At 37.8% G+C, this 27494-nt stretch overlaps 1 protein-coding gene across 4 annotated transcripts in view; it reads right to left on the bottom strand.

Moving 5' to 3' along the window:
- Positions 1-26861, bottom strand: part of LOC134746471 (phosphatidylinositol 3,4,5-trisphosphate 3-phosphatase and dual-specificity protein phosphatase PTEN) — a 71101-nt gene extending 44240 nt beyond the window's left edge. For 3 of the 4 annotated variants that reach the window (XR_010128236.1, XM_063680869.1, XM_063680870.1), the window contains exon 1: positions 26066-26861. Coding sequence is in view for 3 of the 4 variants with exons in the window: in XM_063680869.1 (XP_063536939.1) it covers positions 26066-26318 (253 nt within the window). In the remaining variant the exon portion in view is untranslated. The remainder of the gene's footprint in view (positions 1-26065) is intronic. The other variant, XM_063680871.1, reaches the window with a different exon arrangement.
- Positions 26862-27494: the final 633 nt, after the last annotated feature.

The raw sequence follows: 27494 nt of genomic DNA, 5'->3' as shown, positions 1-27494 counted from the left end.
TAACAAAGAAACTACGATCCGAATCATGTTAACAAGTATATATATAACAGTGCCCTTTCCAGTCGTGGTTAATGATTCCACGATGGATACCAAAACGCATTGATGCGTGAAACTCCATGTAATTCTACACCGGGCACTCCGTGGGCAGGTTACGTTGATACAATACCATCGTACACATTATTAACTGATAATTTATATACCTTAATGCGAAGGCATAAGGTCGAGCTATGGGTAGTAGTTAGTAGTTTTGTTATTAGTATAGCGGATCTCGGATTTCGAAGACTATAATCTTATTAAAATTTTTAGTAGTTTTTCGTGACATTAAATTAAAGCTTTTTGTACAAACTTGATATTCTTGTTACATTGTAGCTTAATTGTTGTGTATATATAATATAAATACATAGAAAACAACCATGACTCGGAATCAAATATCTGTGTCATCACACAAATAAATGCCCTTACCGGGATTCGAACCCGGGACCATAGGCTTCATAGGCAGGGTCACTACCCAAGGCTAGGCCAGACCGGAAATATAAAAACTTAAAAATGCGCGTTTTCACAGAGATCTAGCTAGATCGATTTTTCGCCCCCGAAAACACCCATATAGCAAATTTCATCGAAATCGTTAGAGCCGTTTACGAGATTCCCAAAATATATAAATATACAAGAATCGCTCGTTTAAAGATTTGTTTATATAGAAAAGAAATAGTGGCGGTGTCAGAATGCGACCCTGTGGAACACCTTTGAAATTATACCATAGGTGTTCCACACACACATAGACAGTGTGTTTAGGTTAGCTTGTTAGTTAAAATAGCTTGTGTTAATATTATTACAGATATTCATTATATTTTTATATTTCTTGATTTCGGAAACTAGATCATTGACATGCCAATGTAAATTCCCCAAAAAATTATTACATAACATCAATGTGTCGAATGTTTTTGCTAGATCAACTTAGTGTTACAAAATAAACACATAAATTTGCAATATTTGTAATTGTAACACCGTAAGATGCATACAAATAAAAAATAAAGTTATAACACCAAATTGGATTTGGATTACGTTTTCGAGAAAGATAATGTGAACTTTCAGTTGCATTATAGTCTGTAATCTATAAATGAGAGTTTAACCCGCTTAACTTAGTCTTTAAGTAAGCTTAGTCAGTGTCAGTGTCTAAGTTTTTCTAGACATGTAATTGATGTAATTAAGGTGACATTGTCCGTTATGCGGTAAAGCGCTTGACGACTTGACACAGATACTTCGGAATTACATTCAAGGTAAAAGTCCTTTACCGTTTCCTTAGCAGTAAAAAATTATGTGAACAAGATTCTCTTCAATGAAATTAAGGCTACAAAAATGCATAGGTATAAAGCTTTGAGGCCATTGTAATTACAGTTGTACACTCGTTGTTTTTTATTTCAATGCTACCTATCTACTTTATACTTAGAATCATAGGAGAAAAAAAGTGTCCCAAGATTTTGATTTCCAAACCGTTACAATTTTTCATAGAATTTGTATGAAGGAAAAAAACTTTAAGGAACTTTAGGGGCACTTTTCCTCTCCATTAAGATCGAAAGAGATCTCGATTTTCAGTAGAAAAAGCATAAAAAATACCAAATTTGAAAGAAAAGGGTAGTGTACAACTTTGAATAAAACGGCCCATTTACAAATGATTTATATAGCACGATAAGCTAAAAGCATTACGCAAGTCAGTCCAACCTGTCAGGAGATCGGTTGTTTATGCTAATGTCTAGAAAACAATCTGATTTCCAAACCAAATATGATAAATCTGAGAGACATTAACCTGGCGCATTGAATTTTAAATCGACGGTGGAACTTCCTTGTCTAGGCACCATCTAACAAGCCACGAGGAAGAATATTTGAATGTGCGATCGACATACGAAAATCGTCTGCATTACCTGCATCCCTGTCAGTTGAATATTATAAAATAGAGATGGAGGTTATTTTACTGGAATTTCGATTTTCGTGGTAACCATCTAGGAAGCTATGAATATTTGATATGGGCTATATATATTCAAAAATGTCTATCTGCGTCCCTGTTACTCGAATATTTAAAGATAGAGATGGATTTGTTTACCTAAAATTTTTTCGCCTGAAGTTTTTCGCGGTAAGCACTCTAGCAAAGATGAAAATCGTTGACGGAAAACACCAATCCATGCTTAAGTAATGTATGGAAATGGTCAAGTGGTTAAATTTGACTTTTCGTTTGTCGTTTGTCGATGTACGATTGTCATCTTAACATGGCCCCCGGCAGTAGTATAGGTACAATCACTCAATCGGTTCACGACAACTCCGAGTTGTAGTCATGCGTCAGAGTGAGACAACATCTTGACATCTCAGTGAGAACTCTGTACATTATCTGCTCTGTAGTATTACAATTTTACAATCCACGAAGACACTTGCACACGTCCATATTTGACGATACCTCCAAGGTTATTATGTGCATATATAATTACTCTAGTAAATTGTGTAACGCGTTGTGCAATGCATAAATGTGTAAAATTCACGATTTGTATGCGATACAACGTACAAGTGTGAATTATTTGCGCGTTTGCAACTTGGTGGGAGGTATACTAGATTTTTAATGACAAGAGCATTTTGTTTTTAATATTTCGTCAATTATTATTTGTCCCATGACATGTCATGATGATGAAAGACCCAGCACTGCTAGTCTACAAATTGATCCTACAAATCTAAGATCTATCTATGATATTATAATTATAACTAAAGGATATCAAAATAAAAGATGTCCTTCTGTTCTGCAGGAGAGAGTAATAGATTTGAGGAGAATAGTGTGGAAATGCCGCCGGGGCCACCTGTAGCTCCAAATCCAGTGAATTGGGCTGAATGAATACAGAAATAAGCCATCATCCGGCCTGTTTCAGGCTGGGCGTCCCTAAACTACATCTACAAAATCCTACAAATTGTTAGCCTTGCCCTACGTCATTATATCCACAAATATAACTTTCAGAACGAACACAAGTCAAACTAGCTCACCCGTGACGACACTGACACGTGAGCGTCACGGATTCGTCACGACCGAGTATACCCTTATAGGGAAACCACAGAGTTCATGCTTAACCGCAAACTGCGCTGGAGCGTTCATCCAAAACCGACCGCAGGATATTAGGGAGCCCAATATAAGTGGAACCTTACGAGCTAACAGTTGATATGGATCTTGATGTTGCATTATGTTGATTACTGACTTAGTGGGCAAGGGAATATCAGGACGTATTATCATAGGTTGCGTTAGCAAGCGTGCGTCGGATCACGTCTTTTTGGTACAGCGTACCCCCTTATTCTTAAAACATACCAAACCTCCGTAAAATTTTGTGTTCTAACAATAAACAAACAGTCTTTTGTTTATAAGTCTAACGACCGATCTTGCCGTCGATAGTGACCCTACCCCTACCTATGAAGCTGATGATCAGAGGGCTTGCTAACTTTTTTATTTAGTATATGACATCTATTTCAGTCTGTATGTTAACATAATTAACTTTTTACGTCACTATAGTATTTCGCAGCACATGAACCTCCCGCCCCTTGTAGCCAATATGAGGTAAACGATACGTTAGGTAATTATGGTCAATGCTAACGTTTGTGGGTGTTTTCCCTGTGCTGAACCATTAACGGGATAAAAACTTATTTAGGTATACAAATATAATGAATGACGTTAAGGGGATCCCATGCCCCAATGACCTTCGATTGGAATCCCTTAGTTTTCTAATGTTTTTTGTAGCTTATCATATTAACAGCAACGGATTTTAGCAATATAGTATCCCATATTTACTTCAAAGTTCATTGTTTTCGAAATATTTGGCATCAAAGTTGAACAATTTTAGGCAAAAAAACTGGTTTTCTGGCCATAACTTTTGTGTTAATTAGTTTAAAATTAAAACCTTAGACAAATTTTTAGACCCAAGACCCAAGACGAACCCAAATATGTAGATTTCGTATAAGTAAGATCTTTCACAGCAATCGAGATACGAAAAAAGTGTTTTTTTAGACAATGTTTAAAACAATCATAAATAAATAAGTATTCATTTTTTTCACAATCCGGTAGACAAAAATGGAGATAAAAGATTGAAGAACCGATAGCCGCTTGTCTTATAATTCTATATGTAGTGCAAAAGTAGGAGATACTATTTAAAACTTGTCAAAAATCTATGAAAACCTCAGGTAGCCCCTTAAATTAGGAAAACGTGGCATCAAGCGACTTTCATATTGATTGTCACTAGGACGAGGTACGAAATGGGTGGGAAATTAAATTCTTTGTACCATGTTATGTTGCTGTGAAAAGTATGAAATATGTGTATGAAATGCTATTATTTCAAGTATGGAATACCTTGTTATGTCGCGATTGAGGAACACGTTGGTCCTTATTTGATGCACTACGTTCTTACGTTGTACATATTATGTAGTGTCCAACCGAAATATCGGTTTCGGTAATATAAGGTCTACGAATGGAGAAGGATTATTGCGAGCACTTCACATCGAATAGTTAAAAGAGCTTTTGCAGTAAACCTTCCTATTCCTAGAATCGTATACCAACCCCAGTTTTGTCGCCAAAATTTAAAGTGTCTAAGACTACAACTTTAGTTCTAATTTAACTATTTATATCGCTTTACGAATTCAAAGCTGAAACAATTATACTGTATGTAGTGAGCTGAATACATAATCGAACATGCAGTCACCTTGTCTGTCCGAATGCCATTAATATTAATTTATGCGCTGATTCATCAATAGGAATTAACGATTGTTCACGAAGTACGGAAACGGTGTGATATAGTCAACGGTTCGGCGAGTCATTCTGGGTTAATAATGTTTTAATTTATAATTAAAAACTCTTTATTTACATACAAGATATATACAGTGGTACTACGTAAACGAAATTAATAACTAGCTTAAATCTAAAATAGGCCCTTGAGGCATTGTACCAAGGATGCTGGCGGCATTTCCTCGCTGTATCGCAATGCTGATACGTTGTGCGAGGAAGGTTTATAAAGTATGAAATATGTGTGTGAAATGCTATTATTTCAAGTATGGAATATACCATGTTATGTCGCGATCTCGCGATTGAGGAATTATGAATTATTATTATTTATAATTTGATTTGAGTTAGAGTTTTTAATGATTCACGGTTAGTTTCACTAGACTTACGAGTATATTGACCGGGATATAGACCGTGATTACCTTTTTTTTTTGTGTTTTTTAAATTGGAGTTTTCAGTTATTTGTACACAGCAAATATCTGTTAACAAGGACGATGAAGGATATGTCGGAATTGGAATATATTCGCTGCAACGGATAATTAAGATGTGGCATGGTATTCTGGGGTCGCGTGTTCAAGTGTCCGAAGCAGCGAATTTTGTCTGTTTTCCTTTATATCTAACATTGTTTTAGGTGTTGGTGAATTTTGGTTGATTTTAGAGTTCTTTGGGCACAAAGCCCGCAAAACCGGTAAATACCTTTAGGAACTTTAGTCACCAAGAAAGTTAATGAAGCTACCATCTGGATGGAAACCAAGCTAGGATAAACCCTGGTTAGAGCCCAACCGAGGAACGGGGTTGTCAAGTGTTTTTTTAATTGAGATATCTCTAGAAGCATTTAAGTTTTTAAAAATTACAATTGCGTACAGGAAAATTCTTAGGGAAAAGGAGAATCAATTAGACCTTTATAAACAATCAAACTTTTGCATTGGCTTCTATTTTTGCAAAATCAATCCAATGTGAATGATTAATCTAATCCGACGTTCCGTTTCAAAACGGAAACCCGACCTTAAATTGGAATTGCGTAAATGGGAGATTTGCAATCAAATTTAAGAAAACAAAAAAAGGCAATTTAAGGAGATCAAACAGGCTAATACTTAATCTCTCGTCTGCGGATGATAAAGATCCTGATCAAATTATTAGTCAACTTTTTGCGTTTTTCTCAAGAACGATTTTCTTCTGCTCGACGTTCACGACCGAGGTTTGAACGCACGATTTTTGACTATCACACAGATATGAAAGGTTAATCAAAATTTGGCGATTTTGAGACATGCGCAAAAATAAATATCTAACTTTTTGCACCTCAGATTAAACATTGACAAAAAATGTCATCACGACCGAACTAACAGCAGCATTTTTACCTGATCATCAATGGCCCTTATCGTCGGCTAAGTCGCAAGCCATTTGGAACTTTAAGTGTTATTGAATAAAGCAGCAAATCACAAATCTGCTTTAATGTAGTTACGAAATTTGCGATTTTAACCGACCTATACAGTCGCCATCAGATCAGACATATCAAAGCGGGCAAGGGGGTCACAAACATCTGAACAAGCACTCTAACGCCTTGACAATAGAGGCGTGTTCAGATATTTGTAAGCACCTTGGTCGCTCCGATATATCTGACGTTGACTGTACATCAAACAAATTACACAGGTACTGCAATTATTGAGAGTCATCGGAGGGCATTTCCAGTGACATTGCGGGCATTTTTTAATGACATGAAGGTGACATCGTTGGCACTGTAAATTGACCTTTCGCGCGTGAGATTTATTTCAAAGTGTTTGTATACAGTCGCCATCCGATATATGACAGTGGTAACGGTGCTCAAAAATACCTAAACACGCACGCACCTTGACAATAGAGGCGTGTTCATATATTTGTAAGCACCGTAATCTATGAATTCGCCCCACACATTGGCGTCTTATCTATTTATACGTAGAATACATACATTGTTGATCATAATATAATGCTGAAGCAATTTCTCTGTCAAAACCTAATATTTGTGTTGGTCTCACCCAAAATTTTAGTCCCGATATTAAGAATACCTTTACATTTTTAGATGAGCAATTTAAGATGCGCAAGCGATGTGACATTTCACATATGTTTCTATACATTACAAAAGGGCGTGTGCAGACACGTCACACGACGAAGACATCATCATCATAACTTAAGAGCTTTGCTCTTGTCGGTGGAGTAATTGCCAATTATTTCTTTCCTGAGCCAGTCTTTTGATTTGCTCGTACGATGCATTTTCTTTCAATTGGCTCAGATATGTGATTCTAGGCTTTCCACTGCCTCTCGTCTTTTCAATTTTGCCTTCCAGAATGTTTAGGAAAAAGTTGTCGTTTCGTATCAGGTGTCCTAACATCTTACCTCTCCTCCTCCTCCTTGCATCAGTTTCCTCATCACTGATGGTCGTCGTCACTTCTAGGGAGCAGCTTCTCTTGGACAATTTGCCGCCACCTCTTTCTGTCTGTCGCCGGTTGTAGGGCACCGTGGAGCGTTACATCAAGGGCTGAGCGGATTTGGTCTGTCCACCCACCGCATTGGGCTCCTGCGTCTTGGCCTATCGCCTTAGATTTTTCCAGTGATTACCAGCTTTTCCAGGTTATCACTGTCTTTTTTGGCAATGTGGCCAAAATACACAAGCACTTTGCGTAAGCAGATAGTAGACAGCCTGGTTGTGATGTTCAGTTCATCAAGGTCAAGGATCGATGGATTAGTGCGGCGCGCTGTCCAGTGTATGTTCAGCATCGTCCTCCAACACCACATTTCAAAGGCACCATTCGGTTACGGTCAGCTTTCCTAAGGGGCCTCTCCTACACGAAGTACTCATACGATTTTGGTAATGTGACCCCTGAAAACCCCGTCAGAAAACCATTATTATACTCAAAATTTAGAATTAGAATGTGCCGCACAAATTCAGGAACGCATAATTACATTGTTGATAGCAACACGTTGCACGGCTAGTTATAGAATTTAGGGCGTACGGAATCCGTGCGCCGAGTATAAATCGTCTCATTAGTTATGTCGAAACACGTAGCTGAAACGTTTCGTGTTAGGTGTGCAGGGTACATGATTACCATTCAGTTTTCGAAGTGCAAAAGTTAGGGGTCTGAAAGAAAACATTGTGCCTATATTGGATACTAGCTTTTGCCCGCGACTTAGTCTGCGTGGAATTAGTAATTTGGGTACCTTAATTCTTAAACAAATCTGCTTTTTAATCCATCCTTTTTTCACCCCCAAATTGGTCCACACTATACATTTCCACCCCATTTTTTATTTACACCCTTAAGGGATGATTTCGGGGATAAAAGTTATTCTATACCCTTTCCCACAGCTCAAAGTATCCCCATACCAAGTTTCATCTAAATCGGTTCAGCGGGTATTGATTCCCCATACAAATTTGCACCCCCTTTTCACCCCCTTGAGGGGTGAGTTCTGGGTTAAAAAGTATCCTATGTCCTTCCCCGGGACTCAAACTATCTGTATACCAAATTTCAACTAAATCGGTTCAGCGGTTTAAGCGTGAAGAGGTAACACACAGACAGACAGACAGACTTTCGCATTTATAATATTAGTATGGATGGTGCATCAGGTCAGGGGGCTAACGCGAACGCGAGATTTGTAGGTCTATCTCTATCACTGGAATAATGATATATTAGGAGTTTTTACAGTTCAAACACGATGTCCGAAGAAGCGAAATTTCACCCCGCTTGCACCCCACGCCAGTTAAATACCCAACATCAACGTATACCCTACTATAACCCGAATTTGAAGATTTCTATCCATGCCATCAATCCATCATGGTGTTGTCATGAAAATGAGAACAACTGTGAAGTTTAAAATCAAAAATTAATTCCAAATTGCTCCAGTCGTCTGAGAAGTTGGAGAACATAAGTACATAAAAAAACTAAAAAAACTGATTAGGTGATTAATTGAGAACCTCCTAATTTTTGAACTGTATATAAAACCAGTTCCCTCCAGTCTCCCTATTAGTACTCTCGTCCTTTGCAACCCCCATTGCACCTCATCAGGGGGGTAATTTCCGGGATAAAAAATAAAACCCGACAAATTGAGAACTCTCTGCTGTTTAAAGTCAATTAAGAACTATCTTAATTATATTATGTGTATAACTTTCGCCACACGGTGTCGCCCGTGCCCAGCCACTCCAATTAAACAAAGGGTAGAGTTGCTAACACGTCGCATGTTAAAGAGGGATAATCGCCTGATGTCGTTAAGATCAAGAAGGTCTTTGTACGGCTCTTACGTTTAGTTTAATTATACGAACGGGTACGGGTCTTACGTTTAATCCTTGGATGCATGCATGAAGTACAGTCGCCATCAAATATATCGGAGCGGCCAAGGCGCTCACAAATATCTGAACACGCCTCTATTGTCAAGGCGTTAGAGTGCATGTTCAGATATTGTGAACACCTCGGCCGCTCCGATATATCTGATGACGACTGTACACACAGATGTAGTAATTGTTTTCCATCATATTTTCTCGGAAACGTTCGTATTAGTCGTGCTCCTTTTTTAGGGTTCCGTACCCAAAGGGTAAAAACGGGACCCTATTACTCAGACTCCGCTGTCCGTCTGTCACCAGGCTGTATCTCATAAACCGTGATAGCTAGATAGTTGAAATTTTCACAGATGGTGTGTTTTTGTTGCTGCTATAACAACAAATACTAAAATACTATTTAACCATCTTCCAAGGAGCGTAGCGACATGAAAATTGGCAGCTGTATGTAGTTCTGATGACGATACAATAATATGGTACTGTCGAACTGATCTGATGATGGAGACGGAAGATATGAACTGTAACTTCATGATGGAACATCGTATCACAGCCATGTTTGGATTTGTTAGAAAAGTCTTGTAATGAACTTCAAGCGTGTTTTTCTAGTGTTTTTTAAACTACTTTTTTTAATCCACTTTCTGGAAGTGGGCCAAAAAGCACAGCAAGATTTCCATGCGGGCGAAGAAGCGGCCACAGTTAGTGCATTAATAATCCAAACAATCCTAAAAAATAAGCATTTGCCGGAATTTAATGGTCATCAGCTGTTCTACTTTAATTTAAAAATAGTCCGCACAGGACTAGCAAGAAAGATAATTATGGCAAACGAATTTATAGCATTATACACCAGAATACATTAGCGACTCGGTGTCAATTTATATCATGCACGTGGATCCATTTATAGTATCTGTCACGACCATAGAGTACAGACACCGTATCACACGGCAACGCCATAGCATGACATATTTGTATACTGGTGATCGAAAGGGAACAAGATTTTTTGCGCGAAATCGGAGGTTGCATTTTACATATTTACGACCCGCCCCATTTTATAACAGCCAATGTGGGAGTGGGAGTACCATAATATGACCTCGATAGTACCTGCACCTAGCCCACGATTATGCGTCTAAGCTTGCAAGCGACGACATCTAAATCACTTCCCGTACACTCAGCAGCAGAAGTTGCTAAGCGGGCGTGGTGTTCAAAATTACCTTGACTCGCTCTTATTCTCTTAATACATAAAGTCGCGTCAAGATCATTTTGAACACCTCGCCCGCTTAGCAACTTCTGCTGGCTGTACCTAGTTTCCACTAGGAAACAAATTAAGGCCACTAAAAAAGCAATCAATCAAAAGTCTAGCTTCAGAAAGTTACGCTAAAAACCAATTTGTCTGGACAAACAAGTAAATCACTCAAATCAAAGGGAACGGAATTGATTACTTTACTTTATTTTGCAAAAAGAAGCACCTTACAAGTCTTGTTATTAGTGCTTTTCTTTATTTCAGTCACATGCATAAACTTACAGCTAAGGATGCAAAAGCGCTTATGCGATAGATATAATACATAGGTACAATCAGAATTAAACATATTCTATAAAATAAAACATTAAAACAAAACAAAAACAATCAAATAAGATCAGGTCAAATTAACAGACATCCAACATTAAATGAAACGAAACAGAGGAGATGATGTCAAACTTAAACACATATTTTATCTGTCGAGTTAATCCCTCGAAATCCTGAAACAGTTTAATTACAAGCTTTTCCTTAGCTGAAATCTTTGTTTGTTTGTTAATTTATTTATTTCTTTGATACCTCTCAAATCTTGTGAGCTTCATGTAAAACTATTCATTTGTCCGAAACCACGGGTAATATGTTACGCTAAAAACTAATATAATTATTTACTAATATTAATATTACAGACAATAAGAAACGTTAAATGTCAGCAAACACAAAACAGTATAAATTATTGACACATGATTAATTTATAGAAAAACACATACTTTTAAGATCCTGATTTTAGCCTCGTGAGGGCCCAACGTGCATTTAATTAGAACCTATCATAGACCAAAATAATAAATAAAGTAGCATATCTTTTGTATCATTGCATTCTCAAACAAACAATTAACCCCAATTTACATGCAACCAGAGATGGGCAAAATGTAATCGACTAACGATTAACGATTAAGATTACAAGAATTAATTGCGACTAACGATTGAAAACGACGATTGATCAATCTTAGTTGCATAGAGTGCAACTAATTTAGTTGCAACTAAATTAGTTGCCGATTGATTTCGTTCAACTAAATTTTGTAATCGACTAATTAGTTAGACTATTTTCTCGCGACTAATGTTAGAAGCAAATTGAATAGAATACCTCGGTATGACTATGTTGACAGACTGATTAGGACATCTTAACGGATGTTTAAAAATAAAATAGTCATGTATTATGAAATAAAACTATGAAAACGGATTATATCGCGTATATTGAATTTATAATACATCCCGACGTTTCGAACCCTTTACAGCGTTCGTGGTACCCACATACTAAAATAATGAACAATCATAGACTATAAACTTTAAGGCTGGTTGTACATGCAAAACCAGCCTTAAAGTTTATAGTCTATGATTGTTCATTATTTTAGTATGTGGGTATTTTTGCACTTTGTAATTTTTCCTCAGTCACCCGTTGACCACGAACGCTGTAAAGGGTTCGAAACGTCGGGATGTATTATAAATTCAATATACGCGATATAATCCGTTTTCATAGTTTTATTTCATGAGTAACTATCGCGGTAACCAAAGACAATATTAGTCATGTATTACTTACGATATTTTGACCGTTTCTAAGGAGTGAGATCTGTTCTCACTATTATTTTGCTACTAAAGTAAGTAAGTTTAATGACCACACGTTGAAAACAAAATAGACCGCGTAGATAATAAACAACATGCAGATGTGTCATTCAATAGAACGTGTTATTTTTAGAAGATGCGTCGGCACTTGCACCAAAATGCAACAAACAACTTCCAGTTCCAGGTAAGTAGGATTATCCCATTGTTTTGTCACCGCGTGACACTAAAAAGAGTTTTACTATTGACAGAGACAGCAAAATATTGATAGTTTCTATGTCTAAGATTTACTCAGTATCGTATAATTCTAAGTATTAATAATGCACCAACCTACTTTATTGTTTGCGATTTGTAAACAATGCAGTTTTTCGCTATTTGTCGTTATTACCAATATATCGTTATAATAATATTATGGCATTATTTGCATTGTCATTCAAGCATTTCAAATTAAACGTGTATACATAATTTTAGGTCAATCGGATGAAGACATCTGCTTCAAATAAGTCGCAAAATTCTACCCAAACTAACATAGTTACAACATACGAGTACCTCCGTATGTTACATACATACGTACTTGTAGTTACATATTGCAAGATAAAAAATGCAAAAACGGGCGACTACGTAGTTTGAATATAGATTTAATCGTGAAATTTAGTCGATTGAAACTAAAACTAATTTAGTTGTTAGTCGAACATTCTCACAACTAATTTAATCGCAACTAAATTAATCGCGATTAAAAAATGACGATTGATATTTTTAATCGATTGATTAGTTAACTAAAAGATTAATCGATTAATGCCCATCTCTGCATGCAACGAGGTTCAAATACAAGGTTAGAAACTCTAAACATCAAAAGTATCATAACCGACATGAGACGTGTCATCGCTCTAGAGCCCAATTACAACTGTCAGAATAAAACCTAAATTGGTAGAACGAAAGACAGACCGCCAAATTATCTAACCTCGGCAACGGCAAAAAGTTGTTGGCATAGCAACATTTTGCTTAACAATAAAAAAGATTCTCGGAATAAAAAGTTAAGTCGCGGCGTCGAGCCACATTAGCGGCCCGCTGACGCTGACGCTGCCGCTTCTGGCGATGAGCGTGTACCAGATGTGAAAGTTGCGGAAACTTTTCAAAAAATTGGAAAAATCTAGGAAAATTTCACAGATTTCACAGAAAACAATGTGAACTTTAATTATTAAAATGGCAAAATTCGATTCCCGACATAGAGATGATTTTGAAATTTTTCTATGTGGAAACTTTCCATTTTCCAACCGCACATCAGTACGAGTATGAGCGTGGATGTGTAAGGTGAATGAAACGCTATGAGCGCTTGATGATTTGTTTGTTTTATGAACTTACTAATTTTGCTCTTTGGTATAATTTATGAAAATTAAAATGATAAAATAAGTTTTTAAATGTAAAACATCCATGAACCGGGGAAAATATAAATATATTTATATATATAATATATATTCGACTTGAGTATCCGACGACATTTAATTTTATTTTGGTATCCGTAAGGAGTTCAACAATGCAATGTATTTCTATCAATTTGTACACATAATTTTCGGTCTGTTGTTAACATTAAGTATGGAAACGAACTCAATACCGGAGCTCCGTCTTAATAACATAGTGGAGGCAATCATAGGAGTAAAACATTTTAGCTAAATTACATCAACCACTACTGAATTTTAATAATGAACATGAAGTTATAATTTATATTAAATGCAATCCTGATAAAACTTCACGGCCTTTTTTTTTTGACGGAGTGGTAAAATGCGTTACGCATTCCCCCGGCCTGGGGAGCCATTAGGGGATATGTGGGACTCCCTCCTGCAGCCATCCTCTCCTAAAGAGAGGAGGAGAGGAGGTATACCCACTAAAAGCCACTCCGGCGTCACCCGTCTTACCGTGTTGAAGGAGCCATGGGATGCCTGAGATTCTACCGTGACTCCTTCCAGCGGCCCTGGCTTATCTTGCGCCAGAGTACCCACACCGATGGAAAAGCTTCACGGCCTAAGTTAACCGTGAAGTTTCCACAAGCATAAGCGACTGGATAATGTGATCTGGCCCCGTTCACGTCCTTATTATACCTACGTCACGTAACGACGAAGGTGTATAACTTGTGCTATTTTAAGAACAATTGTAGCGGTACCTGTCTAAATTTAACCATTTTTAAGAAATACAACCTACATATAACTTTTATTCCATCTTTGCACGCTTCGTACCTCAAAAGGAAAAAACGGAACCCTTATAGGATCACTCGTGCGTCTGTCTGTCTGTCACAGCCTATTTTTAAGAAAACGTTTATTTTACGTTCGCATTTGTACTGCCTATTCTGTGCCATATTTGTGTTCTGTATTTTGTACAATAAAGAGTTTATACATACATACATACATTTTTGGCACAAATATGTGAGATTGTTATGTAGGTACTTTATAGTTGGACGGACGTGAAATTTCGGTTTAAGTACTTAGCACTGTAGACGTGGATTATTTGGAATTTGCGAAATCCTGGCGCAAGGCCAGGTCAAGAGCACCCTAAACCGGCGAGCGTGTATGAAGAATGTTATGAAAGTGAAGGAAGCGAAATAGGTATGTCAGGATCGTAGCAAGTGGAAATCCGTGGTTTCTGCCTACCCCTCGGGGATATAGGCGTGATTATATGTATGTATATATAACACATTAAACTCTCGCGTTTTGTACACATAATTAATGTCATCACCGAGTCTAACGCGATTAAAATTTAAAACCGTCTCACCGCCGTGTCTTCCGTGACCACAGCTAGCGCAACCTAGCAAAAACGTCGGAAACAAGGTAAACTAATGAAATTTAATCGCGGTAATGACATTAATTATGTACACGTACACTACAGCTCAAAAGTATTTAGGCACCCGCAATTTTCACCATACAATTGTATACAAAAATTATTTTCAAAATCATACTGTACGATCGCAGGCAAATGACTCTCTAACATGTTGGATTGAATTTTTATTTAATAGGTAAATATATTGAGCCTCAAATTGTTGCCAAAGACATCCTTTAAAATTTCAAGTTTACTTTATGCAACGATTTAAAAGACCCTTATGGACTAGTTCATACAAAATAAAAATATTTTGTACTGGAAAACGATTTATGGATTTCTTTACGCTGGCCATTTGGTAAATAGGCAATGTACACGAATATTCTGCACATCATTTTGAAGGTCGATATGTCTGTTAAATTAAAAAAGTAAACTGCACAAAAAACTGTTACCCGACTGCGACTTAAGGGGCCCACTGACTATCAGTCCGCCGGACGATATCGGCCTGTCAGTTAAGGGGTCCACGGACTATCAGTCCGCCGGACGATATCGGCCTGTCAGTTAGAACAAATATTTGACAGTTCCGAACAACTGACAGGCCGATATCGTGCGGCGGACTGATAGTCAGTGGACCCCTTTAGAACAAAAAATTGACAGTTCCGAAAACTGACAGGCCGATATCGTCCGGCGGACTGATAGTCAGTGGGCCCCTTTAGCGGTATATAATTCTGAAAGTCGATTTTGTATGAAAAAAATTACGAGTGCCTAAATAGTTATGAGCGGTAGTGTATGTATGTAAAAATGAATGAGACGAATGCGCGGTAAGCTAAGGCAATAAATACTGAATAGCTTTTGTTGACGAAAACGTGTGGTCTTAAAATAAAACTTGTTTTATGTTTAACAATTGCATTATTATGAGGCAATGACCCGTTCCTCGGATATTATTTTTGTATACTGCAGTTAATAGAAATGCAATTTCGAACAGAGCAGACTCTTCCTCACTGACAAGTCCTAGCACGAGTGCGACGCGACTTTATATCGTGCGACTACCCGTCTCCTTCTAACTGTATTGAAGACGGTTGGTCATTATCAAACACTGTGCAGAGTTAGCTTAGCCTGACTCTATCACTATCACGTTTTTGAATAGTAATTTTTTTTAAAGTTAAGAAAAAAAACCGGCCAAGTGCGAGTCGGACTCGCGCACCGAGGGTTCCGTACTTTTTAGTATTTGAGTTCATGAGATACAGCCTGGTGACAGACGGACAGCGGAGTCTTAAGGTAAAGTAATAGGGTCCCGTTTTTACCCTTTGGGTACGGAACCCTAAAAAACATAAGTTCGATCTAAAATAAAATTGCGCATTTTTAGAAGTAATTTTCGTATATTTAGCTTTTTTGCAAAAATTGTCACAAATGTTTAAGGTACGTTGTACGTTTTAGTCCTACTGTCGTGATTTTTCCGCGCGAGTCGGACTCGCGCACTAAGGGTTCCGTACCATTATGCAAAAAACGGCAATAAAATCACGTTTGTTGTATGGGCCCCACTTACATATTTATTTTATCCTGTTTTTAGTATTTGTCGTTATAGCGGCAACAGAAATACATCATCTGTGAAAATTTCAACTGGCAGCTATCACGGTTTATGAGATACAGCCTGGTGACAGACGGACAGACAGACAGACAGCGGAGTCTTAGTAATAGGGTCCCGTTTTTACCCTTTGGTTACGGAACCCTAATAGACGAACGAAACGTCATTGGCTTACATACAGACAAGCAAGCGGTCAGCATATCAACACAGATAATTACTACATAATTATTTTTATAAATAAATAATGCATGTTTAATGGGCCGGCTGTCGTTAAGATTATAATTAAGATTCGGCCTTGGGACGGGTCGGATTTAGATGACTAAATGTGGTATTTTCTATAAAAAGGGACCTTATTGTCGATGGCGCTTACGCCATTATAAAAGATGCTCCAATATAAATACAATGCCGCACGACGCTGTGCAGCGTAAGCGCCATCGACAATTAGGTCCGTTTTCATAGAAAATGCCCCAAATACTAAATTAATGATTACCCTAACAACATAGCTGGATATACGAATACACAAGTGATTAGGCATTTTTGATTTTTTTTTTGGAAAAATAAATATCTTAGGACATAATATTGTCTTCGGTTACCGCGATAGTTACTCATGAAATAAAGCTATGAAAACGGATTATATCGCGTATGCTGAATTTATAATACAGCGCGATATAATCCGTTTTCATCGTTTTATTTCATGATTATATGACATTTTTACACAAATCGATCTATTTTCAGAGTAAGCTTAATAAGGCTGCGTTTCCACCAGAGATGTGTGAGGATGCGTAGCGAGGGATGTCTTTGCTAAGAACCAATAGAATCACTTTATTTCTTACCTATCCTCGCTCGGCGCAGTTCTAGTCGGCAATCATCGCTACGCATGCTCGCACATCACTGTTGGAAACGTAGCCTAATGCTTGTGAAGATCGGCCTAAACTCGTATACATTATAGATTTTTTTGTGCTTTTTGTTTATTAGAAAAGAATTGCCGAAATAACCACAAATCTTCTTACTCGCTTTTTATATCTACCTACACCAATCTAACGTCATAACGGACCAGTTACCGTTAAACATGGCGACAATCTATCGTTGAAAAAAAACTTGCACAATAAAGCTATAACAAACTTGATTAACTTTAAAAAAAAAACATTCTTTAAACAGTCTTTTATCTAATTCAATTGCCACTTCTTATCAGGAGTTCGTACAATTTATAACCCATTAAACAGGTAAACAAACGTTAAGTATCACACCAAAAAAAATTGAGCATTTTTTCACCTTTTTATAAAACATTGAATATGTCCGAAACTAAAAACCCTCATAAGGTACCTTTTCTCGTGGGACGTCACAATTAGCCTTGAATGATTTGCCACACTGGATGCGTTCTGCAGGCAGCGGTCAGGTCAAACTTCAACTTCAAAGGTTGCTGTCAATGTTGTTCATACATAATGCGGGTTTGACCTGACCGCTGACCGCATAACGCATCCTTGAAACGCGTTTAACCATTCTTTAGTCAACCCAGTAATCCATCTTGGCTATTATTTGTAAAGTCCAGCTGATACTGACTGATACTTGGGGTAACTCCAGCCAGCAGATCCTGCAGCAAGGACTAGGAAGAGGAGACTAAAAGGGGGAGTCGATGTTGATACAATAAGCACTGTAAGCTCGCATGGCTCTGCTGATTCAACCTAAGCGGCAGCGAGTCGGTGGAGTATGTCAGCGTCACCTCCACCTCACACCGGTTAAGCCTCAAACGCGAAATCAAAACGCGCGCAAACCGGCTTATTACGCAACAACCCCTGCCACCCCTCCGTAGGCACCCGCAGCTTGCCCGAGACACCGGAGCACCCAGTAGATAGGACTAGAGTGTAGGGTTTGCAGTCAGGATGGTAGGAGAGACGGGAGATTTTAGCCGACCTGAATACAGGCAATTGGCTATTATTTGTAAAATCCATGCTATCACTTTACTAAAAGCAACTACCGAACAATAACGTGATGCCTTTAGACTCTTTTTGGCTTGGACCTTTGGGAGCTCGGTTGCCGGCCGTGTAGCATGGGCTTAATTCAGGATTGGACACAATGTGAACGCGCCCTAATAGGGTAGTTGAGATTTTTTTTAATGGTGTCAGTCGATCAGATTTGTTTTGAGGATCAAATGTATGTATGGGACCCACTGTCTTAAAGCAATACAAAAATCACAAATGATGGTCAAAGTCTGGCATCGCCACTGAGCAAACGCTCTAACACAAATGGCAACACATCGTGACGTCACTGTGTCACTTTGCTTAGAAGCCGTTCCGATGTATGGAGATCAAGGAAATTGCGATTTTGTCGGTGATATGTTGCGTTTATGTATATTGTTGCTTTACAATATTTTTTTAAATAAAATGTAAGGAATCGAATGGTACCGTAATTTTTTTCCTATATGAATGCCAGTAGTGACCCGTGAGTGACCCATTTAAAATGAACTACATTATATGATCTCTCATTATATGGTCATCTAAATGTTGTGCTGATGGCATAAGGGCTCATAAGGGGAAAAGCCCTTGATCGCTGAGGGTGCCTTGAGGCCTACTTACAGAATACATTTTTGAATTTTATTTTAAATAAGCATGTGCCAATAGCATAGGCTGAACAACAACCAAAAGGTACCACATTATCGCTAGTCGATAAGGTTAATTTCAAATTGAAGCTATATGGAAATAGCACCTTATTGACAGCCGACAATAAGTGCCCTTTAGGTTGAGAATGGCACAAATAACACTTAGTAAACAAAATAAATTACTGACTTGTATAAGTCAGAACAAGGAAAGGTTTATGCCTAATAAGAAAATAATGCAAAAGAATAGTTTGCAATCACACTGATAACGCTTGTATGTGTGTCGGGTGAATGACCTAAACCAGCTCTGATTAGGTATAACAAAGCACTAAAAAATATCTGGCCAGTTTATCTTTGTAATGTTGCAGTATTTACAAATGAATAGCAATTTAAACAGTTAACGGCCATTTAATTTAGGACTCCTAACCAAAGGAAGGCAGCTGACCCGACTTAATTATTAGACAGTTTTTAGGGTTCCGTACCCAAAGGGTAAAAACGGGACCCTATTACTAAGACTCCGCTGTCCGTCTGTCTGTCTGTCACCAGGCTGTATCTCATGAACCGTGATAGCTAGACAGTTGAAATTTTCACAGATGATGTATTTCTGTTGCCGCTATAACAACAAATACTAAAAACAGAATAAAATAAATATTTAAGTGGGGCTCCCATACAACAAACGTGATTTTTTTGCCGTTTTTTGCGTAAGGTACGGAACCCTTCATGCGCGAGTCCGACTCGCACTTGGCCGGTTTTGTTTAGATTGAGATGCTAAGCTTTTCATGCCACTTTACTTTGTATCTTATCACATTGACAATAATATGAGATTCCTAGTGGTTTTTAGGGTTCCGTACCCAAAGGGTAAAAATGGGACCCTATTACTAAGACTCCGCTGTCCGTCTGTCTGTCTGTCACCAGGCTGTATCTCATGAACCGTGATAGCTAGACAGTTGAAATTTTCACAGATGATGTATTTCTGTTGCCGCTATAACAACAAATACTAAAAACAGAATAATATAAATATTTAAATGGGGCTCCCATACAACAAACGTGATTTTTTTTGCTGTTTTTTTTCGTAATGGTACGGAACCCTTCGTGCGCGAGTCCGACTCGCACTTGGCCTGTTTTTTAAAATGATTGTCACTGTGACCACTTACATAGTGTAAATAAATCGAATTCAATATTCATTCACTGTATATAGACTACACTCAATTCATTGTCAGTCTGATAAAACAACGATAAAACTAAACTATGTGGGCTCATTGACCCAATGAGGATCTTGGTTTGTACAATTTTTTAGGGTTCCGTACCCAAAGGGTAAAAAAAGAACCCTATTACTAAGACTACGCCGTCCGTCCGTCTGTCTGTCACCAGGCTGTATCTCATGAACCGTGATAGCTAGACAGTTGAAATTTTCACAGATGATGTATTTCTGTTGCCGCTATAACAACAAATACTAAAAACAGAATAATATAAATATTTAAATGGGGCTCCCATACAACAAACGTGATTTTTTTTGCTGTTTTTTTTCGTAATGGTACGGAACCCTTCGTGCGCGAGTCCGACTCGCACTTGGCCTGTTTTTTAAAATGATTGTCACTGTGACCACTTACATAGTGTAAATAAATCGAATTCAATATTCATTCACTGTATATAGACTACACTCAATTCATTGTCAGTCTGATAAAACCACGATAAAACTAAACTATGTGGGCTCATTGACCCAATGAGCATCTTGGTTTGTACAATTTTTTAGGGTTCCGTAACCAAAGGGTAAAAAAAAGAACCCTATTACTAAGACTACGCCGTCCGTCCGTCTGTCTGTCACCAGGCTGTATCTCATGAACCGTGATAGCTAGACAGTTGAAATTTTTACAGATGATGTATTTCTGTTGCCGCTGTAACAACAAATACTAAAAACAGAATAAAATAAATATTAAAAGTTGGGCTCCCATACAAAAAACGTGATTTTTTTGCTGTTTTTTGCGTAATGATACGGAACCCTTCGTGCGTGAATCCGACTCGCACTTGGCCGGTTTTTTATTAAGTTGCAATGTATCTCACTTATATTGTACATATGTACAGGTCAAATCTTGCAAGTTAAATTTGAACCACTTCCCGACTTCCAATGAAGCTGAAAATTTGCATAAGTCTGTTTGTGTAAGTCGGGTGACAATGCAATATTATGGTACCATCAAACTGATCTGATGATGGAGACAGGAGGTGGCCATAGGAACTCTGTGATAAAACAACGAAACCTAATTGTGTTTGGGTTTTTTAGAATTGTCTCGATGAGTATTAGTTGCCTGTGGAAAGACAAGTACAGTCAGTGATAAAAGCTTGTACCAAAAATAAAAAATTTGCCAAATTTGACATTAAAGATCAGCACTATTCATAATTTTGGGCTATTTCATACTACTTGGATATCTCAAGAGTGTTCAGATCTTTGAGGGTTTCATTGCCTCAGTCATATCTAAGTCACAGATCTAAGGCCAGGATTACACTTGTAAGTTTTACTTACGTAAGTAGGGACACAGCTATACTACAGAATGAGATATCAATATCGTTATCTCATTCTAACAAATAGCTTTGTCCCTACTTACGTAAGTAAAACTTACAAGTGTAACCAAGTGGAAGTCTGATAAAGATAATTAAAATAAATATTCAATTACGGGATTTAAACCTGGGATCATCATTTATAACATGTAATATATATATACTTCATATTTTGAAAGAAGAACAGCAATGGGGTGAAGTGGGGTCCATTATATCCTCCCTTACTTTTATACCCTTTTTTATATCATCGCCTTGCATCATCTTATTGATAAATCTACTGAATTTCCTAGTCCTCACGACACAGGCTTGACCTAGTGTGAGGGCTACTGCTAACCAAATTGTCATATTTGTAAGTGAAACCAATTGTTTTATCCTATATTTCATCTATGCCTGGTAACAAAATAAAAATTTTGTATTTTTGTATTTTTTTTGTATATAAATTTAACTGGTGAGACGTAAATAAATGTATTTACTTTCTTTCAATGTCTTACAATTGTAAAAACAAGCAGTTTTCAAGCAAATATTGCTACTGCCGGGACTATCTGATTATGTGGTACCTTTTGCCTGTAAGTGTCATGGTATGTGTGAAAATGTCTTTAAAATCCAAACGGTAACAATAAATAAAATAGCCTTTATTTACAACACAAAGAACAGTTTCACATTAACTCTATTTTATTTACTATCTCCCATCTTTTCTATTCTTTGTTTGCTTGCCCTTTGGCAAAGGCCTCCTCCAACCTTCTTCCTTGTTTTTGCTTGCGTTTACTTTCGTTTTTTTAAATACTACGTCGGTGGCAAACAAGCATACGGCCCGCCTGATGTTAAGCAGTCTCCGTAGCCTACTCTGGCAACCTTACTCACCGGCAGGAACACAACACTATGAGTAGGGTCTAGTGTTAATGGCTGCGGTGTTCTGTAAGGTGGAGGTACTTCCCCATTCAGGCTCTGCTCTAGATCTGGAATGACATCCGCTGTCCTGTGCCCTACCACACAAAGTGAGATGACATTCACAGTGCCCATACCTCTCAGACTACTGGTGTAACTAATGCCACAAGGACAATTGTATTTTTCTTTAAGTTAAAATAGCTGTGATAGAGGAATAAGTTATTACAATTATTACATTAGGGAAAACCTATAATTTGAGAAATATAAATACTGGTACAATTCAATGATTTCGAGAATCTCTGTTTCGCCCTATGGTTCACTGGTAGAGAATGCCTTAAGACATTAAGTCCGACATGTGTTTTTATTTTTATTGCGCAATAAAGTTTCAATAAATAAATGAATGCAGTGTTATTTACCACTGCTCTGTCTGAATAGACAGAAACAAAAACAAAACAGAATTGTTTGTTAAAGTTGTTGTTAGATGTGTTACATAATTTCAAAAAAACAACGTGATCCTAAATGGCTTTTTTAAATACTGACAACTTTATCATAGAGTAACTTATACTAGAGCGGTACTGTCATAGTAAATTTTGTAACCCCAGTAAATTCACTGCCATCTGTCGACACACTTTGACAACTAAAAATGAAGATTTATAAAAATACGATAAACGGTATTTAAATATGGATAAATGAATTTTTTTATTTGCATTAATTATTTTTATGATTTTGACCCATGTTCTTTCACTGAAATGCGTTAAAATTGTTAAATAACAAACGAAACCGTCAACGCCATCTATACGACAGTAGGCCAAAGCTAGTAGCGCCCTCTGAACGAGAATCAAATTTTCTTGATTTTCGAGGCACGTTTTTTTCTTAGACTGTATCCGTCTATTACGGAGTTATATCTATCTTTGACTTTATTAAAAGTGAATGAGCTTAGTACCAAGAAACCGCAATATTAATTGTAGAATAATTGTGGCTTTCCATCAGAGAAGGTCCGTATGCTTCATCTACAATAAAGATATCTATCTGAATTTCTGTTGGAATTTCAGTTGGAACCATCTTCATTGCACTTGAAGCATACCCTCCTAAGGCCCAGCATGTGCAGGGAATAGTTGACTTTTATTTGTTTGAAAATTAACCGAAACAAAAGAAATGCAACTCTGTTCCGATGTGGCGAGCGTGATGGGCACCTTTGCGTCTGGAAGGGCGCGGGACGAGTGGTCTGACTAAGTTCTTAGTTGTCAATTACATAGATTGGATCTTGTTTTTATTAAATTCTTATGCATTACTTGACATTGTTTCAAATTAATATGGTTTAAATTTCATTGAACTGAAGAAAGTAGGTAGGACCTTGGGCCTTAGGAGGATAAGGACGCTGGAGCATATGGAAAGCCACAATCCTACTTCTTTTAATTTATAATTTTAAGTTCATGTTAGGATTACGTCTTATGTTGCGAAAATACCATTTAGTTGAGGTTATACCCTGCTTGTAGTTGCAGGCAGTTTTAGTTTCGCCAGTAGCCGCTGGCGCTAGCAGCTGCAAGCCGGTTTTTGACATGGTCGAATTCATAATTATATAATTTTGTTTCTTATACGTTTTTCTTTTTTCTTGTATACTTGTTTTTATTTTTGTTTGTGCTCATAATGTACTATGTACGCCTGCAACTCCAGAGGAGTTACATGCGCGTTGCCGACCCTAACACTCCTCTCCCTCGAGCTCTGGCAACCTTACTCACCGGCAGGAACACAACACTATGAGTAGGGTCTAGTGTTAATGGCTGCGGTGTTCTGTAAGGTGGAGGTACTTCCCCATTCAGGCTCTGCTCTAGATCTGGAATGACATCCGCTGTCCTGTGCCCTACCACACAAAGTGAGATGACATTCACAGTGCCCATACCTCTCAGACTACTGGTGTAACTAATGCCACAAGGACAATTGTATTTTTCTTTAAGTTAAAATAGCTGTGATAGAGTAATAAGTTATTACAATTATTACATTAGGGAAAACCTATAATTTGAGAAATATAAATACTGGTACAATTCAATGATTTCGAGAATCTCTGTTTCGCCCTATGGTTCACTGGTAGAGAATGCCTTAAGACATTAAGTCCGACATGTGTTTTTATTTTTATTGCGCAATAAAGTTTCAATAAATAAATGAATGCAGTGTTATTTACCACTGCTCTGTCTGAATAGACAGAAACAAAAATATTCTCTATACTCATAATGTATTTTTTGGTTTGGTTAATATGTTTGTAATTATTCCTTGTGTGTATTTTTGTAATGTTTTAATATGTATCTTTGTGTGTTATCTGTCGTGGCATCACCGAATGGGCCCTACGGAAGACCAGCGCTGGCTTTATAGCTAGCATTATGCTGAGTTGGGTCCATTTTGTGATGCACACTTGATGATTTCTTCTTTTCTTGCTGTTGTTGTCTGTACATGTTCGTACTTGTATTGTGATCGTCACAAATAAATATATTTTATCTTGTCTTTATCTTTACAATTTTATTAATTTTTACAACAATCAAACCTAAGCCTAATATTGACGTTAAACCTTTCATAATTATTTGTGTGTGGTTCTAAAATTGTGGGTTCAAACCTCGGTTGTGCTCTAGGTATGGCAGAATAAATCATTCTCAAAAAACATGACTAAACATTTGGTCACAATCTTTATCATACACAAGACAAGAGGTCACATTGTTCGCAACCAATTGTTCACATGAATAATAACAATGATTTATATGAACAGCTTTAATCAGTATATAATCATAGTAAATTATTTTAAAAATAATTAATATTTCACTTTTTTAGAAAATAAATTATAGAAGATCTGCAACCTTGTAATTGTGGTACTTGTAACAAAAATAATGTTTTATAGTAGGTATTAATATACTATCACTTTGTATATCAACGAGAACAAGCACTTCTACTACCTAAAAACATTTTTCATGCTTATAAAAATAGCAGTAAAACAGAAAATAAACTTGTATCTAGAAAAGTAATGGCCCAGATTTTATCCATTTCATAATCACCGTTAATGTGGTCAAGATAAGAATATGCAAAAACTCAAACAGAATGTCTGTAGGCTTCAGAAATATTTTATCAACTAGTTCACACAGCTAGCTGTGTGTGCAGAGCACAGAGTACACATTTATAGGTTATAGTGCTTGTTGCTATGCAAGATTTCAACTACTTTAAACTAGGCAAATATTGAGTGGTGTAAGCAATATTTGCTTCTGAGTTGACACACCTGCTTTATGGACTTTAGTGACTGTATTTTAAGCAGTCAAACCAGATTAGGTACAATCAAATTGAACACATAAGACTTTCTAACTCTAACAACCTTGTGCTCCCAATAAGATATTTTAAATCACTAAGTTTCATGATTATAAATTTCAAATGCAAATTTTAAGCGTTTAAAAACGAGTATAACCTAATCAAGTGTAATATGAATGCAATTTATAGGTTATGAATTGAATGCCCTTGACAGAAGAAAACGATGAACGAGCCAGGTTATCACAATAATTCCAAGGTTGCTAGTCGAGAGCGCAGCGCGCGTGTGCTGCGACTCAAGGCCGTAGCCACGCAGCGGTCGCGAGTCGCGGACCCGGGGGAACTCACCTCTACACACATCCATGTCGCTCTCGCACCCTAAACACGGAAGCACTTTCAACTAGCCATAAAAACACTGAAAAGGATACAGGCTAAGTCCAGGTTAAATCCGTCCTTGATGTAGCGTTTCCGCCGCTTGCTGACCATGCCCTTGATGGGGTTGGTCATCTTGATGTTGGAAATGGAGTTGGCCATGATGGGCAGCGGGCGCAACGGCCGCGGGTCGGCGCGCCGCGGCAGCAGCAGGGCCGCCGTGCCCTTAGCGGGCCCGCCCGCGCCGAGCGCCACTAGCTTCTCCGGGGCCTTCCTCTCGCGGCGCCGGCAGCTCACGCATATACCCATAAAATAACCTCAGCCGTGCCGCGTTCATCGGGCCGGCTGAGCGGAGCGGCCCGCGAGACCCCGGACCGGACGCCGCGGCCGCTCAGCTCGTGTCCGCCATGCTCCGCGACCGCGAGCGCCAAGACAAGCCTGCCCGGCTGCACGCGCCTCGCGCGAAGCGCTGCTCCCCGTTCCCGAGGCTGAGATCCTCGCTCCGCTAAGCTCCTCCGAAACCACTTTCGCACACGGTCACACTATTGCATAGCTTCACACCCGGTACCGAGTTACGCGTACGCACTCTCGCTTCACGATAGAGCGAAGAAAAGATTTATCTCGTGCGAGCGAATGGCGTCCATCGTTCGTTTGCACTAGAACACGGCCGAAGAGAAACAGTTGCACAAGATGGTTATGATGGCCGAAAGTGTTCGTGCATCTCATTCCCGTGCGCCCAAACTCCACGCAAGGGACAGGGAAGGAGCACAACCTCTTATTTTCTAGTGGCTGGTTAGCTCTTTGTTCGAGTTTCCATTATTTAACGTAGCGCCACTGTTGATTCTTCTATCGCCTGTTTCTAAACCTAAATTCACTAAATTTATTTTTTCATGTAAGCTTTTAGGATTCAAGTAATACAATTGATTCTGTTTTATTTCTAAATTACTTTAAAATAAAAACAGTAATAGAGTGTTGCTAGCATACAGAGTGAATGTAGAGTTGTTGTGACTGATTTTCAACAGATGGCGCTATAATCAATGGCGCGAAACGTTAAAATAAATCCCGCACAAACGCACAAAGTCCTACAAATATTTTTTCATTTCTTTATATTCCATGTAATTGAAATAACTGTCATAGTTCATAGTATTATTAGACGTAGAATATAAATTACAGTTTTCAACTTATTCGACTTATAATATAATTAATAATGTCACCTCATCAAAATGGTTAAGATTTAATTAAGCAATGAAATCGTAAAAAATAACAGTAACTGCAATATAAACGAGTAGTAACACGCAATGTCATTATCATAAAATCTGACAGTTTCAGTTCATGCAAATTTAAATACCTAATCCTTATTTGGGTTCATAATTATAATAAAGTCATTCACCCCTGTTTTACGACTCGAAAGTAAACCTATACGGTAGCATGGTAGCAGATAAAATTTAATAAAAGATTACTGCTCTTTTTTCTTGCATTTTAATG

The sequence above is a fragment of the Cydia strobilella genome, chromosome 13 (genome assembly GCF_947568885.1).
Source record: "Cydia strobilella chromosome 13, ilCydStro3.1, whole genome shotgun sequence".
Classification (NCBI taxonomy): Eukaryota; Metazoa; Arthropoda; class Insecta; order Lepidoptera; family Tortricidae; genus Cydia; species Cydia strobilella.
The sequence above is the reverse complement of the archived record's forward strand: the minus strand, read 5'-3'. Positions and strand labels throughout refer to the sequence as shown.